General features: G+C 33.7%; 3 protein-coding genes across 4 annotated transcripts; 2 read left to right on the top strand and 1 right to left on the bottom strand.

Moving 5' to 3' along the window:
• Nucleotides 1–98: 98 nt before the first annotated feature.
• On the top strand, nt 99–3,120 carry LOC106157681 (nudC domain-containing protein 2). The gene is made up of 4 exons (XM_013533399.2): nt 99–387; nt 1,272–1,320; nt 1,706–1,857; nt 2,102–3,120. Exons 1-4 carry the CDS (start codon nt 202–204, stop codon nt 2,180–2,182), a joined length of 468 nt encoding a protein of 155 aa, XP_013388853.2. The 5' UTR covers nt 99–201; the 3' UTR covers nt 2,183–3,120.
• Nucleotides 2,390–7,062, bottom strand: LOC106157678 (DNA-directed RNA polymerase I subunit RPA49). 2 transcript variants are annotated; one of them, XM_087009972.1, is made up of 11 exons: nt 6,832–7,062; nt 6,558–6,691; nt 5,991–6,067; nt 5,629–5,717; nt 5,388–5,443; nt 4,905–5,061; nt 4,615–4,704; nt 4,203–4,299; nt 3,714–3,853; nt 3,287–3,506; nt 2,390–2,939 (listed from the first exon to the last, which is right to left on the bottom strand). In XM_087009972.1, the coding sequence occupies exons 1-11, from the start codon at nt 6,980–6,982 to the stop codon at nt 2,789–2,791; spliced, it is 1,362 nt and encodes a 453-aa protein (XP_086866098.1). In that variant the 5' UTR covers nt 6,983–7,062; the 3' UTR covers nt 2,390–2,788. The 2 variants fall into 2 exon arrangements, with proteins under 2 accessions (XP_086866098.1, XP_013388849.2); XM_013533395.3 differs by having other exon boundaries at nt 6,585–6,691; nt 6,832–7,049.
• LOC106157679 (exosome complex component RRP43) lies at nt 7,046–12,272 on the top strand. The gene is made up of 11 exons (XM_013533397.2): nt 7,046–7,173; nt 7,595–7,631; nt 8,095–8,158; nt 8,529–8,602; nt 8,878–8,923; nt 9,253–9,358; nt 9,655–9,700; nt 10,262–10,358; nt 10,551–10,671; nt 10,958–11,064; nt 11,194–12,272. The coding sequence occupies exons 1-11, from the start codon at nt 7,157–7,159 to the stop codon at nt 11,304–11,306; spliced, it is 828 nt and encodes a 275-aa protein (XP_013388851.2). The 5' UTR covers nt 7,046–7,156; the 3' UTR covers nt 11,307–12,272.
• Nucleotides 12,273–12,627: the final 355 nt, after the last annotated feature.

Genomic DNA, 12,627 nt, shown 5'->3' with positions numbered 1-12,627 from the left:
TTTAATTATGCCAACAATGGAAAAATTATATATTATCTTTCCAAGGTATTGATTTTGTGCCTAAAATATAATTGAAAGATTAGGATACCCGTAGAAAATTGGATTTACGACATATACAATATGGCTGCGCCCGTTCGGTACCACGATTTTTCGAGATATTCATTGTAAAGTTGATATGTTTAGAAGATAATTCAAAACAGCATGGCTCATTTTGATGAAAGTAGTGGAATTGTTCCAATGAAGACGCCCTGGGGCCGATGGTGGCAAACAATAGATGAAATATATGTAGAAATAGTGGTTCCAGACGGTACAAATAGTAAAGACATTAAATGTGACATCAAGCCTAAGAAAATTAAAGTTTCGGTGAAAGGAGACACGGTTATAGATGTAAGTTATAACCCCTACAGTCTAGTAGATATATTCTAATCTGGAGAATATTTATGAATTTTTACACAGTACCTACACTCATATCCGTTAACCATGCACTTTCATTTCATTAATTTACTTTCACTCTCAGATTACATGTACATGTAATTCATTTGCAATACTTAGCCGTTAATGAAATTTCACATCTTTACAATCAAACCAGTGAACCTCCAGACTGAACCTTCTGACTGTCAAGACACATCCTCATAATTCAATTTTTATACATTCAAGCTTTTTCTTTTCTAGTTCTTTATAAATAATTTTCTTCCCAATTGGCTTTCTCGATTTTGGAAATGAAATGGAAGTTAATTATTTTTAGTAATTGAGCATTGTTACGGCATGTGTATCTGCGCAAACCTGAAACTGTCACAGTCTGTTGGCTTGTTGTTTTTAACCACCCTGATATGCAGTTCACTTTATAAATGCCTGCACTGAGTATGAGACATTTAATTAAATTGCCTAGATATTTAATTTGTGTGTGTTTAGTAGACACTTATCTTTATTTTGTGAAAATAGTTTCATTGGATCTTAGTTTTGATAGTCAAAAAGGTTTCATTTATGCTAGATCCTGAAATTTGATTTACCTGTTGACTGTTTCGTCTGTTCACTCTGACAGACTTGGTCACAACTGAATGGGGCTAACAAGTCATCATCAAGACTGAGATAATTACCTATTCACCTTCACCTGAACAGGTAATTCAGTTGTGACCAAGTCTGTCAGAGTGAACAGACGAAACAGTCAACAGGTAAATCAAATTTCAGGATCTAGCATAAATGAAACCTTTTTGACTAACTTATCTTTATTGTTGTATCATGTTTACTAGAGCATATTTTTTTCTCTTTAGGGAGAGTTTGTATCTCCTATTCATGCTGATGAAAGTGTTTGGACTTTGGGTAGGTTCAGCAGTACTAGTACCATGTCAGATTTTGTTACATACCCCCTGAAATGGCATCCTGAAGACCAATGGCATCAAAACTGATTTATCCTACATTTTGGGACCTAAATTTTCGCATGCAATCAGCTGTATTTACCAATAGAAAACTTTCTTAAGTGGATTGTTGGTATGTTTTCAGTGTACATTAAACAATCTAGTGCATTATCCGAGGCCCTAAGTGTTCAGCCTTATATGTGCCTTTCCAAATTTAGTAAGTTACATATGAATACAAATCTTTATTGCTACTAACTAGCTTATATAAGACAGTGGTTAGTAATTACTTATCAGGAAAATATATATTTTTTAATATGTACATTTGATGGCTCCGTAATTCATTGGTTTAGAAGACAAGAAGCTGGTGGAGATATGCCTGCCTAAGGACAAAGCTACTGCAGCTAATTGTTGGACTTCGTTACTAGTGGGGCAGTATGAAGCAGATCCCTTCACATATGACCAGATGGAAAAGAAAATGACTTTACAGAGGTTCCAGTATGAGGTAATGTCAATTTATATCTAATAGTATCCTTTCAACTGATATTAGGATACAGAAATAGAATTACATGTTACACATCAGCAAGCCATTTTTCCTGATAAGTCAATTAAAATTATTGTCAATTCAGATATGTAGAAAACAATGAAAATGTACCTTATAGGGTGTAGATCAACTTCACGTCATAAAATTCTTCTTTAAATGATTAGATTTGGCAGCCCTGAGCATATGCACTGAATTTTCTTTTCAGAATCCTGGCTTTGACTTCAGCAATGCAGACATATCAGGACAGTACTCAGGTGGAGGTCCAGAACTTCCCTCTCACAGCTGATATACTGAGGCAGCTTAGCAAAAATAATAAATATCTAGAAATGTGCTTTAAGATCAAAACATGAAATGAGGGGACAGCATTGCAGTGGAACATTGAGGTGCTTCACAGCCTCCCTCCCCCCTTTTGGCATGTTGATTTAAACAAGATAAACTTATTAAAGCTTCTGACATGACCTTTAAAAAAGTAATTTGCTTATAAGTAACTATATAATCTTAAGATGTCAGCTTTATTTTAAACCACTGGTCATAATAATTTTGCATACTTTCATTGAACTGCATGCTCTTAAGCTGTCAGTCTTGGAAAACATACCAGTATAGTTGTATCATTCAGATATGATGTACAATGTATAATCATGCTTTATGGCTTATGGAAGATAAACTGTCATATTTATCATTTAGTTTATGCCCAACATTTTTGCCCAATTTACTGAAAGATTCTCTTTTACTCTCAGCAATTTAATAATTGAGTTCATGGGTAAAATGCAAAGATTTATCTTTATCTTATCTATATTATCTTTATCGTGAAATAATACGTGGGAAATGTTTCCCTCCATTTTTTGCATTTATTTGATGAAGAAACAAGTTCCCTTTAACCTAAAACAAACAATCAAGTTCTTTTCTTTGTAGTCCTTTGTTTTAAATCTGGGAATGTTAGTGGTGTTTCCAGAACAGCAAACTTTTGTTCTATTTTCTGCAGACCAATGGTTGCTTTTTGTGATGTTACTTTACAGCCTAGGGACCTGCTGTGCTGAATTATCCTGGAGGAGAGAAAAAATGGTTTTAAATCATGAAAAAACTATATTATTGATCAGACTAAAACATGGGTGAAATTCACATATTAATCAAACAAAGCAAAGTTGTAATAAAATGCTTACAGCTTAAATGTTTATAGGTAACAATTTTTGTTTATGTTAGTATTAAACATTTGACTTAACCTTACTCTTGGAAATGATGTTACATTTGCTTTTTAATTAAACTTAAGATAAGCTACCATCTCATTTTACCTTGCCCACAAAAATGTTCTTGTGTTTCTCTGTCAATTTAAAACTTTTGGCAAGCTATGTATTATAGATTCAATTTCTCCACTACGCTGTCAGTACCCTACCTGGCCTGACCCATTTTAATGTCCTTCTGTAAAGCTGTCAGCTCCAAGTTGAACTCGTCTATGATCAGCCCAAGCACCAACATGTAGGAGACAACTTTATCCTTTAACCTGGCAGGCATACACCTCACTGTTTTCCTGCCATCACTGGATGTAGCTTTCAGAGTGTATTTGTCTAACAATGCCCTCCTGACTGTCTCTGGGATATCCTGGGGAAGAATATCTGAAAAATGAAAATAGCTACAAATTGTGTGTCCAAAAGTAAAGGCAGACCATATTATCAAACTCCTATAACAAACAGCACCTTGTCTCTTACATCTTATGTAAGGTTTACTGAAAAAAAGTTGATGAAAATATACACTTGTTCTATAAAAACTTATGCACTTAAACCCATAGTAGTCTGTAAAAGTCATAGTTCTGTATGTCTTACCTTTACGTTTTAGGTCTGGAGCCCGTAACATATACGTCTTTATGAGGTAGCTCATGTAAAGAAGTAACCTGGCTTTTTTGCTTCTGGCCGCCTCCTGTATGGGGAGAACTGATAAGTGCTGTAACACATAGCCAGGGTACCTGGAATAGGGAAAATAGCATTACTTTTAACAATTAAATGAATGCAACTATTGATTTTTAATTTGTTGAATAACTAACTAGCAGTGCTGAAAACAAAGTCTGAAAAACTGCTATGGTAAAAAAATTTAACTGGCTCAAAAATTATGGAGATATTGATGAAACAAATTCAAACCTTTCACCATATTCAATATAAAAATGTCCTTTTCACTTACAGGTTGAATGAAGAAAGTAATGAAAATGTTTTGAATGTCAGTCATTCATCGTCCTCCTACTCTAAATCAAAGAAACACAACTATTACAGAGAATTTACAACGAAGACATGTCACAAATTCAAAGTCAGCACACATACACTTCGTCTTTCTTCCACTGAGCAATCTGTTCTTTTGTGGCATTCATAAGCGGCTTGACCACATGGTGTAGGGCCTCCATCTCTGCAGGACTAATAACTGGACATTGGTCAAGGTACATAAATACCTGAGATGTCATCTGCTGTTAGTTTCATTCTGATTCCACGACTGTGATACTGTTGTATTAAGAAGTATTTTGCCAAGCTATGTGAAATATAGTGTGACAAATCACTTAAAATGGGTTTATTCACAAAAAACAGTAAATACACTTGGGGTTAAATGCTGAATTGTCTTTTATATCCAGTTTAACCTAAAGCCATTTGCTAATATTTAGAATATGTATGAAACAACATCCACTTTGAATGTTTGCATAAGTGTATGCAAGTGCAACTGTGTGTACATACATAAGGATACTATCATCCAGCTTATAGACATCTTCAGGTTTGGAAGCATCTTTATCAAAGGGTGGTATTCCAGAGGGAGAATCATCGACTATTTTTGGGACTGAAGATATTGCAAATGAGAAAATGAATACCTCGAATAAATGCTGAATATTTGTGAAATTTTACATTAAAACGACTAACAAGAAAAGAAACATAAGCTTGCTGTTTTACCTTGCTTTAAGAAACTTTAAATCTTTTATTTCCTTGAATTGTAAAGGTAAATTTGTGGGCCTCAACTTGTACTGTCTTATGTCCACTTACCACTGGTCACCTGTGCAGCAGTGGGCAGTGAGAGGGTGTGGTCCACTGCTGCTCCCACAGCCACCTCCAGGGCCTCGCCCTTGATCTGGTTCCTTATTCTGGAGTCCATGGCCTTCCTCTTCTTATTACTGCCAAATGCTTTGGTAAGGAGGTCATTCTGATAATGAATTGAACATTTCATATTAGCAGTAAAAAGAAACTAACCACTTCACATTTAATATAGTCCTTTATAACCTCTCTTCTCAGAGATGCATTGCCATTAACAGATAATTTGTACCGTCTTTAACATTTTACTGCCATCATTTTGTTCAAATGACAGAATATGTTAAAAAAAGTTAAAAGTAGTGTTCTTGTTTACCTTTATATATTTGTACACATTTATTAAATTAATAAGTTCTACACTATTTATTTTGAGCTTAAACATTATAGAAATTGCCCTTTTAATTTATTATATTGAAATGGGCATAAAAGTTTGGTGTTTACCTTTTCCATAAAACTTAATTCTTTATCTTCTGCTTTATCGGGTGCATCAGTTTCATCTAAAAACATATTTTAGGAGTATAATTAAAATAAAATTAATTCTCTAGATAAAAAACTCAACTTTGCTCTTTTGATCATGTTGTACATTATACACCATTATCAACACTGCCAGTTCTAATAATCAGTGATCTAAAATTTATTAATATAAGAAATATTTGAAAAACAAAAGAACAATGTACTCAACCTTTATCAAATCTTGGTCTCATGTGAAAAAGCTGTGCATCCATCACCTTCATTTTACCACTATCTTTGTCCAATATTCCCACTAGATATCTAATTATGTAAGACATGTTAAAAATTAAAGAATTAAAGACATGAAATTTTCATTAGGGTGCTAAATTATTAATTTTCAAAATTATATTTCTTTTTTTAAGTTATATGTAATTTGCAACTACATAAACACTTAGTTGATGCTTGACTTGGTATTAGCACAATGAAGCCGATTAGATAAACCGTAAATCTCTGAAATAACCTTTTTCCATTTAATTTATTCTTCATTTGACTTAAAAGCACTTACAAGTAATAAACATGTAATAAAATTCTTACTTGCACATCCTTCCTGTCCTTGGAGCTTGTATGTCAAGATTCTGACCTATGTATTCCATTGTGTCCGTTTCAGCAACCTGCAATAAATAATAAATAAGAGACTAAAACGATATCCATAGGTCTCCAATCCTTAACTTATACCACTCTTTTTTATGTCATAATCATTTTATGACATAGATCACAGTACAGTAATACTGAAGCAATACTTAATTAAAAACGTTCTGATTTTATTTTCATATTAAGAGAGACAATTTTGCTTTAACCATTACATTACATTACTGATACTTTATCACTTATTTAGGGGGTGAAAAACAAAAGTGGCAACTTTTTACTCATTTTTTAAAAAAGCATGTGAAAAAAATGGACGTCACATGGTGTCATTAAACTTTGAATAACTGTTGACCAAAATGAGTTATACTAGTTCAATAATTCAAACCGTTTATTCACACTCAAATATGTAGCTATTTGTTTGACAAATTTCAAGTCTCTAGCTAAATTAGAAATAATTATTTGTGGACCTTAATCAAAGCATAACTCCCCGACCCACACTCCCTAATTCCACCTCACCTGCAAGGCCCATGAACTAGTACATACCAATGTTCTTTTCATTGATTTCTTAGGATCTGCCTCCTCTTTGCCCCTGTAGTACCCAAATCTTATGTTGTCAGTGCCTCCTTTCAGCCGACCATTGGCAAAAGTTGCTAAAAACGAAGTACATGTAGTTTTTAGCAATTTCATACCAATTTTATAAAATGGACACATATAAAAGCATGTTTATTGACATTTCTGAATTAGCTAATTTTAATTGTGTAACTCTATATAATTGATTCAAAGCTAGCACCTAAAATCCCTTCATTCTTTGACGTGCTTGGGAGATACTTAATCGTCGCTGCCATCTTAGCGCCTTGCCATGGAAGATGTTTGTGTTCACTTTTCTCTCCACGTGTTTTTCTACTTCCGGAATCTCGCACTTTACTGTTGTGTTGCTCCATATTTGAAAAGAGAAAATTTTATTATTAAAAATATAAAAATTGATAATTCTTTGAAAGTAAAATGGTTTATAAGATGTAGACTATATGAGTACATCAACTACCATAATGGTAGATGATTTCCAAAGTGCGAAGTGATACTTGACCTATTTTCAAGCAACAACAACTTGAGAAAGCATGGCAGCTGACTTCAAGTAAGAACTAAGTCTTCAAACAACCACTGCCCGATGGCTCATACATGATCTTCTGGCTTCAAAGTAGAAGATTTATATTTTGATTTAGTTTTTAATTGACCCAGATAAATACAGCCATCAGCCTCATTCCCTTTTCCTTCTCATATGCTAGTACTAGTATAACAGGCCAATATTAATGCCTGTCAATGTCATAATGTAACTCGTTCATTCTTCTACACAGTGATATGGACAAATTTTATTGGGGTAGAAGCTGTATATTGATAACTTAAGCAGCAGTAGAATAAAGTTGTTTTAAAAATAAAATTCCCAAAAACCTCTGCCGAAGCACAATACGAATAAAAAGCAGCTAATAAATTGCAGAAAATCAAAAATACATTTTATTTATCTCAAATGAGACATTTAATGATGTGATATTTTTCAGGACAGCCCAGCCTGTTGAATATTATAGAAAGTTTTTGGTAAGTATTTGGAAAGATGTCAGAAAAATAAGATGTAAAATTCTAAAATGAAATACAGTAGAAGTTAAAATATTCACAAATTTGGGGATTGTGGAGTCATTTTCAGTCAATAAAAATGTTAATGCCCTTCTTAGTTGCTGTAATTGTTATATTATTATTATCACTTATTAGAGTCATTGCCATTGTGATAACTGTGTATTAAGAACATGGTATATCCCTGGCATAGCAGCTTAGCCATACATAAATATCCTATGATGCTCAATAAATTACATCAAACAGAATACAATGTACATCGCTAAAAACACTGACCTCCCCCAGAGATCCCATCATTGTTATATTTTATATTTTGAATACATGACATTTTTATAAATCGTCCTGGAATTATGAGGGTATGATTAAATTATAATGGCAGTAGTTATTTTAAATTTCATGTACATAGGAATAATGGTACTTTTTATTGCAGGAAAAAGATGTCAGATCTGATGGACGTGAACTGGGGGAAATACGTCCAACAATGATCAACATAGGTAATATTGGAATTATCAGTATTTCTAATATAGACTATAATTCAGTTAAGTATTACAAGAAAAGATTTAAGTGTACAAAGGACATGACAGACATATTGCTTAGATATTTTGTTATCAAAATTAAATACAGTGACACCTTTTGCAGTGGAATGTATTTTTCATTTTTATTTAGAGCAATAAAGTGCAGGAATTAATGTAATATCTCAGACAAGTTTGAATAGAAAGATTTCATGAAGAGAAAGACAGCACCAGAAGGTATATTCAGCATGAGGCACAAGTAATGGATTTCTGCATTTTCTTATCTCTCATGATATTAACCAGTGTTCCTTTCTACTTCTTATCCACACTTTGTTATACGGTTTTGTTTTAGGTTCTATTTCTACAGCAGAGGGATCTGCCCTAGTGAAATTGGGGAATACCACAGTGCTTTGTGGTGTCAAAGCTGTAAGTAAATGACTGGGATATCAAAAAAAGGAGAAAGAGATAAATAGGAAAAAGTTCACTGAATGGAAAGATGGTCTTCTTGAATCATTTCAATATATAAACTATATCAATAATTAAAATCCCATGTTGTACTTTTGATGAGTTTTAACTGTGTAAAATGATTATCTTTATTCTAAGCTGTACTTTCAAAGTAGAATGAAAAGTTTAGGGCAAAAATTGACATTGTGTGCAACATTTGTATCATAAGTACAGCATAATATTTATTTAAATTTTAGGAGGTGACAAACCCAAAGAGTGAAGAACCAGATAAAGGGATAATAGGTAAAACAGAATTGATTTGTCCTGATGTTATATAGCATATATCATTAATGATGATTTTGCATATAAACTGGTCTATACAAATCCTGTACATTCTTCTTTCCATCTGATAGCTGCATCTTGCAAATGCCTGAACTTCATATGAACCCAATTTGTTAACATCACAATATTAATTTAGCTCTTGATATGGAATTCCATGTGACAAACAGATGTTTTTATATCTGTTTTTGTTCTGCAAGGTATAAAATATTAAAATCACTAATTTTTCAGATAAAGATATGATCAGGTTAACTGGTAACGCAGTAAATTTTTATCTGCTACTTACATTCCAGTTCCCAATGTTGACCTCCCAGCGTTGTGTTCCCCTAGATTCCGTCCAGGCCCCCCAAGTGAGCAGGCCCAGGTGGTCAGCCAGTTTATGGTGGAAGTCATTCAAAAGTGAGATACAGAAAAGAAAACATGGTTTCAAACATATTTAAAGATGTGAAAATACAGTGTTAAATTATTCTGTTGTGAAATTTAAAGGTAGAGTCAAGGATTTGCATTTTATTCTGAAAAGAATCTTGAATACACCTTAAGGATGCTAGAATAAAGGAAAACTTTATGAATCTCAAGCACATATATAGTGCAAGTATTTAGATTATTTAGCATCGGACAAAATTTGATTTTTCTGAGATGATGTCTCTTTTAGAATACATGTATATTCTTTTAAAAAAAATTAACATTGTTTTCAGTTCTGGCTGTATAGATCCAAAGGATTTATGTATTAAAGCAGGAAAGGTTTGTTATTATACAATACAATATAAAGCAAGTTAGTTACCCTTCAAATTACCTTAACTTTTTAAAACCTAGTTCACTTAGTAGAAAAGTACTGATCACAACTTCTTGTGCAATATTATATATGCAACCAACAGAAAAATGTATGCAGGGAAACTTAGGCTTCGTTCACATGCAATGTCTATTTTCTATTTTCTATTTTCTATTTTCGGTATGTCTTATGATCACGGTCTGTGCACTGAATATCCCGCCGCGTAATTACTTATAATAATTATAATAATTATAATAATAATTATAGTAATTACTTATAGTAACTTATAGTAACTGGCTCGCGCTGCCAGTAATTACGCCGCGGGATATTCAGTGCACAGACCGTGATCATAAGACATACCGAAAATAGAAAATAGAAAATAGAAAATAGACATTGCATGTGAACGAAGCCTTAATGTATTATTCGCAATCTTTGACGAGGGCTTTTATATAAAAATGGAAAAAAAGGGGGAAGGAGTTAGTTCAATTATTTAAGAAATGATGGCATCATTGAAATCTCTGTTACACTTCCAGCATGTGTGGGTTCTGTACTGTGACCTGGTTTGTCTGGACTATGATGGGAATGTGACTGATGCTTGTGTGCTGGCTTTAATGGCAGCCCTTAAAAATGGTGGGTAGCTTGGTTTCCTTCCATTGACCCTATTCATCGTGTCCTATTGAAGATTTGTTGATTTACAGTTAAGTTGTAACAACAGTATTTTTCACTAACATAACAGTCGTAACATATTTGACTTCTTTTCAATAAAAAATAATAATAACCAGCTTAACACACAACATCCTGTAATGATATATTTGTTTACAGTTTCCCTGCCCAAAGTGACACTCAATGAGGAGTCGGGTAACTTGGAGACACACATACAGGAGAAGTGGGGGTTGAACATCCTGTGCCAGCCTGTTGCCACTACATTTGCCATATTTGATGAGTAAGTTAACAGGGTTGCCAATGTTAGTGTTGTAAAAGTGCATGTATCAATACTAGTACTTCAAAGTAATGTAATCTCCCTGTTTTCTGTGTAAGTAGCCTGTGCTTATATTTTAAATTTGTGTTATATCTTTTTGCAGTGATGAGTAAACATTAAGGCTGGATTCTGGAACAAACTGGAGTAATATGATCAGTGAATTAAATGAATCTTTGATTCTTCTATTAATTAATTGTTTTTGGACTGTTGTTATTCTTATTATTGTTTCGATCCAAAACTGTGTTTTCAGTTGCATTGTATTTGCTGATCCAACAGATGAAGAGGAAAACCTTGCCACGGGAAAAGTTACCATAGTTACAACAGAAAAAGACAAGATATGTTTTGTACACAAGCCAGGTATTTCATGTTTACATTTCCATGGCAGAAACCTTTTTTCTGCAAATTTTGGTTTGAGATTAATTGGTCAGTCAAAAATTAAGCAACAAACTTTTGTATTGATTTTTTTTAATTCTTTATTTTCTGTAGGGGGCAGTCCTCTCTCTAATGACAAACTACAGAATTGTTTACAGCGCTCATTCATACGAGCAAGAGAGGCCAGGAATCTAGTTGAAACGACTTTAGTCAATGTGGACAGGTGATATAAAATCGAAATTTGGCAGTAAATTATCAGCAGCACCTACAGAGAGCAGCAAGTTTGGCCTGCCTATTTTGCATGTCAAATGCTGTGATCGATTTTGTGAGATATACTGCAAAATCAATCTTGAATGGCATGCTCTGCTTTTATAAATGAAAAGCGAAACATTCAACACTGAATAGTGGATGAATCCTAGACTGCAGTTAGTTAAACCTAGTGCTTGGAGTCTCATGGCAATCAACATTGGAATCTAAGATTTAAAAAACTGGAAAAGATATTTTGACATTTTTGACAATTACTCAAAGAAAGATACCTATCAAAGAATTAGGCTTCGTTCACATGGAAAGTCTGTTTTCTAAAAATCTATTTTTTATTCGCGGTATATCTTGTGATCACGGTCTGTGCCCTGAATATCCCGTGGCGTAATTACTGGCAGCGCGGGCCAGTTACTTCCAAAGCTGTAAATAATTCTCGGCTGTGCTCGGAGGAGATTCTGATACCTTGACGCATGTGCAGTAGGAAGTTAGAAAGTTAATGGCGGTCGCGGTTGCTTTGAAAAATGTGTTTGTCGATTTTGTGCAACAACAAAACGAAGAAGATGAAGAAGCTATACACACGACAGATACGAGTGCAACCGTCATGATCCAATGGCAAGCGATGCGGCAACGGAGGATGAGATTTTATAGAATGCGATCTGGAAAATGAAGAAGTCCCTAACCCACGCTCAAGCCTGGGTTTTTTAAAGTTTGCCATAACTTAGAGCAGTGACTTCTTGGTTGTACACAGTTCAAAACTGTTTCAAGATGGTAACATGTGGCAAGTTTTGTCAGGTGATTAATTATTAGTGTTAAGATTATTTTTGGCAACATTTATTCGTGGCATTTTTCTGTAAAAATGATGTTTTTCCTTAGTTAAGTTAAACAAGAAGTGGTTTATGTACTTTTAAATAAAAAAAAAAATTTAAAAATGATTTGTCTCCAAACATTTGTACAAATTGCCCAGATTGTTGCAAGAATTAATCCCCTTTGATCTTCATTCCATTTTTAAAATCTGAATTATGTACAGGGCAACGGGTTGTGTACTGAAAGTGGCCAAACCAAGGTATTGGTGTAGCAACGTTACATATTATTATTATTAAATTGCTATGGGTTGTTATCATAATAACAATATATTTAAGTTCAAATTATCTGTTCAGTAGACTTTACAATAAGTACAATTATGTGCAGTACACATTACAGTTTGATGCCTGGGCCTCCGTATCTCGAAAGCATCACGCATTGCAGCCGTGCACAATCGCTCTATTCCATAACTTGCCCATACTCGTC

This window comes from Lingula anatina, chromosome 3 (genome assembly GCF_051362555.1).
Source record: "Lingula anatina isolate TDL-2025a chromosome 3, LinAna3.0, whole genome shotgun sequence".
In the NCBI taxonomy this organism is placed as follows: domain Eukaryota; kingdom Metazoa; phylum Brachiopoda; class Lingulata; order Lingulida; family Lingulidae; genus Lingula; species Lingula anatina.
Note: the sequence above shows the minus strand (reverse complement) of the source record. Positions and strands in the feature narration are given on the sequence as shown.

Excerpts from the sequence above, each read along its gene's own strand:
- LOC106157678 (XM_087009972.1), bottom strand. The coding sequence starts at position 6,982 with ATGGAGCAACACAACAGTAAAGTGCGAGATTCCGGAAGTAGAAAAACA. Across the intron at positions 6,692-6,831 it reads AAAGAATGAAGGGATTTTAG|CAACTTTTGCCAATGGTCGG; the intron begins GTGCTAGCTTTG and ends CTTCGTTTTTAG. Across the intron at positions 4,300-4,614 it reads TGTCTATAAGCTGGATGATA|TTATTAGTCCTGCAGAGATG; the intron begins GTATCCTTATGT and ends ACCAATGTCCAG.
- LOC106157679 (XM_013533397.2), top strand. Across the intron at positions 9,359-9,654 it reads ATGGTGGAAGTCATTCAAAA|TTCTGGCTGTATAGATCCAA; the intron begins GTGAGATACAGA and ends CATTGTTTTCAG. Across the intron at positions 10,359-10,550 it reads AATGGCAGCCCTTAAAAATG|TTTCCCTGCCCAAAGTGACA; the intron begins GTGGGTAGCTTG and ends ATTTGTTTACAG.
- LOC106157681 (XM_013533399.2), top strand. The coding sequence starts at position 202 with ATGGCTCATTTTGATGAAAGTAGTGGAATTGTTCCAATGAAGACGCCC. Across the intron at positions 1,321-1,705 it reads TGAAAGTGTTTGGACTTTGG|AAGACAAGAAGCTGGTGGAG; the intron begins GTAGGTTCAGCA and ends TCATTGGTTTAG. Across the intron at positions 1,858-2,101 it reads TACAGAGGTTCCAGTATGAG|AATCCTGGCTTTGACTTCAG; the intron begins GTAATGTCAATT and ends TTTTCTTTTCAG.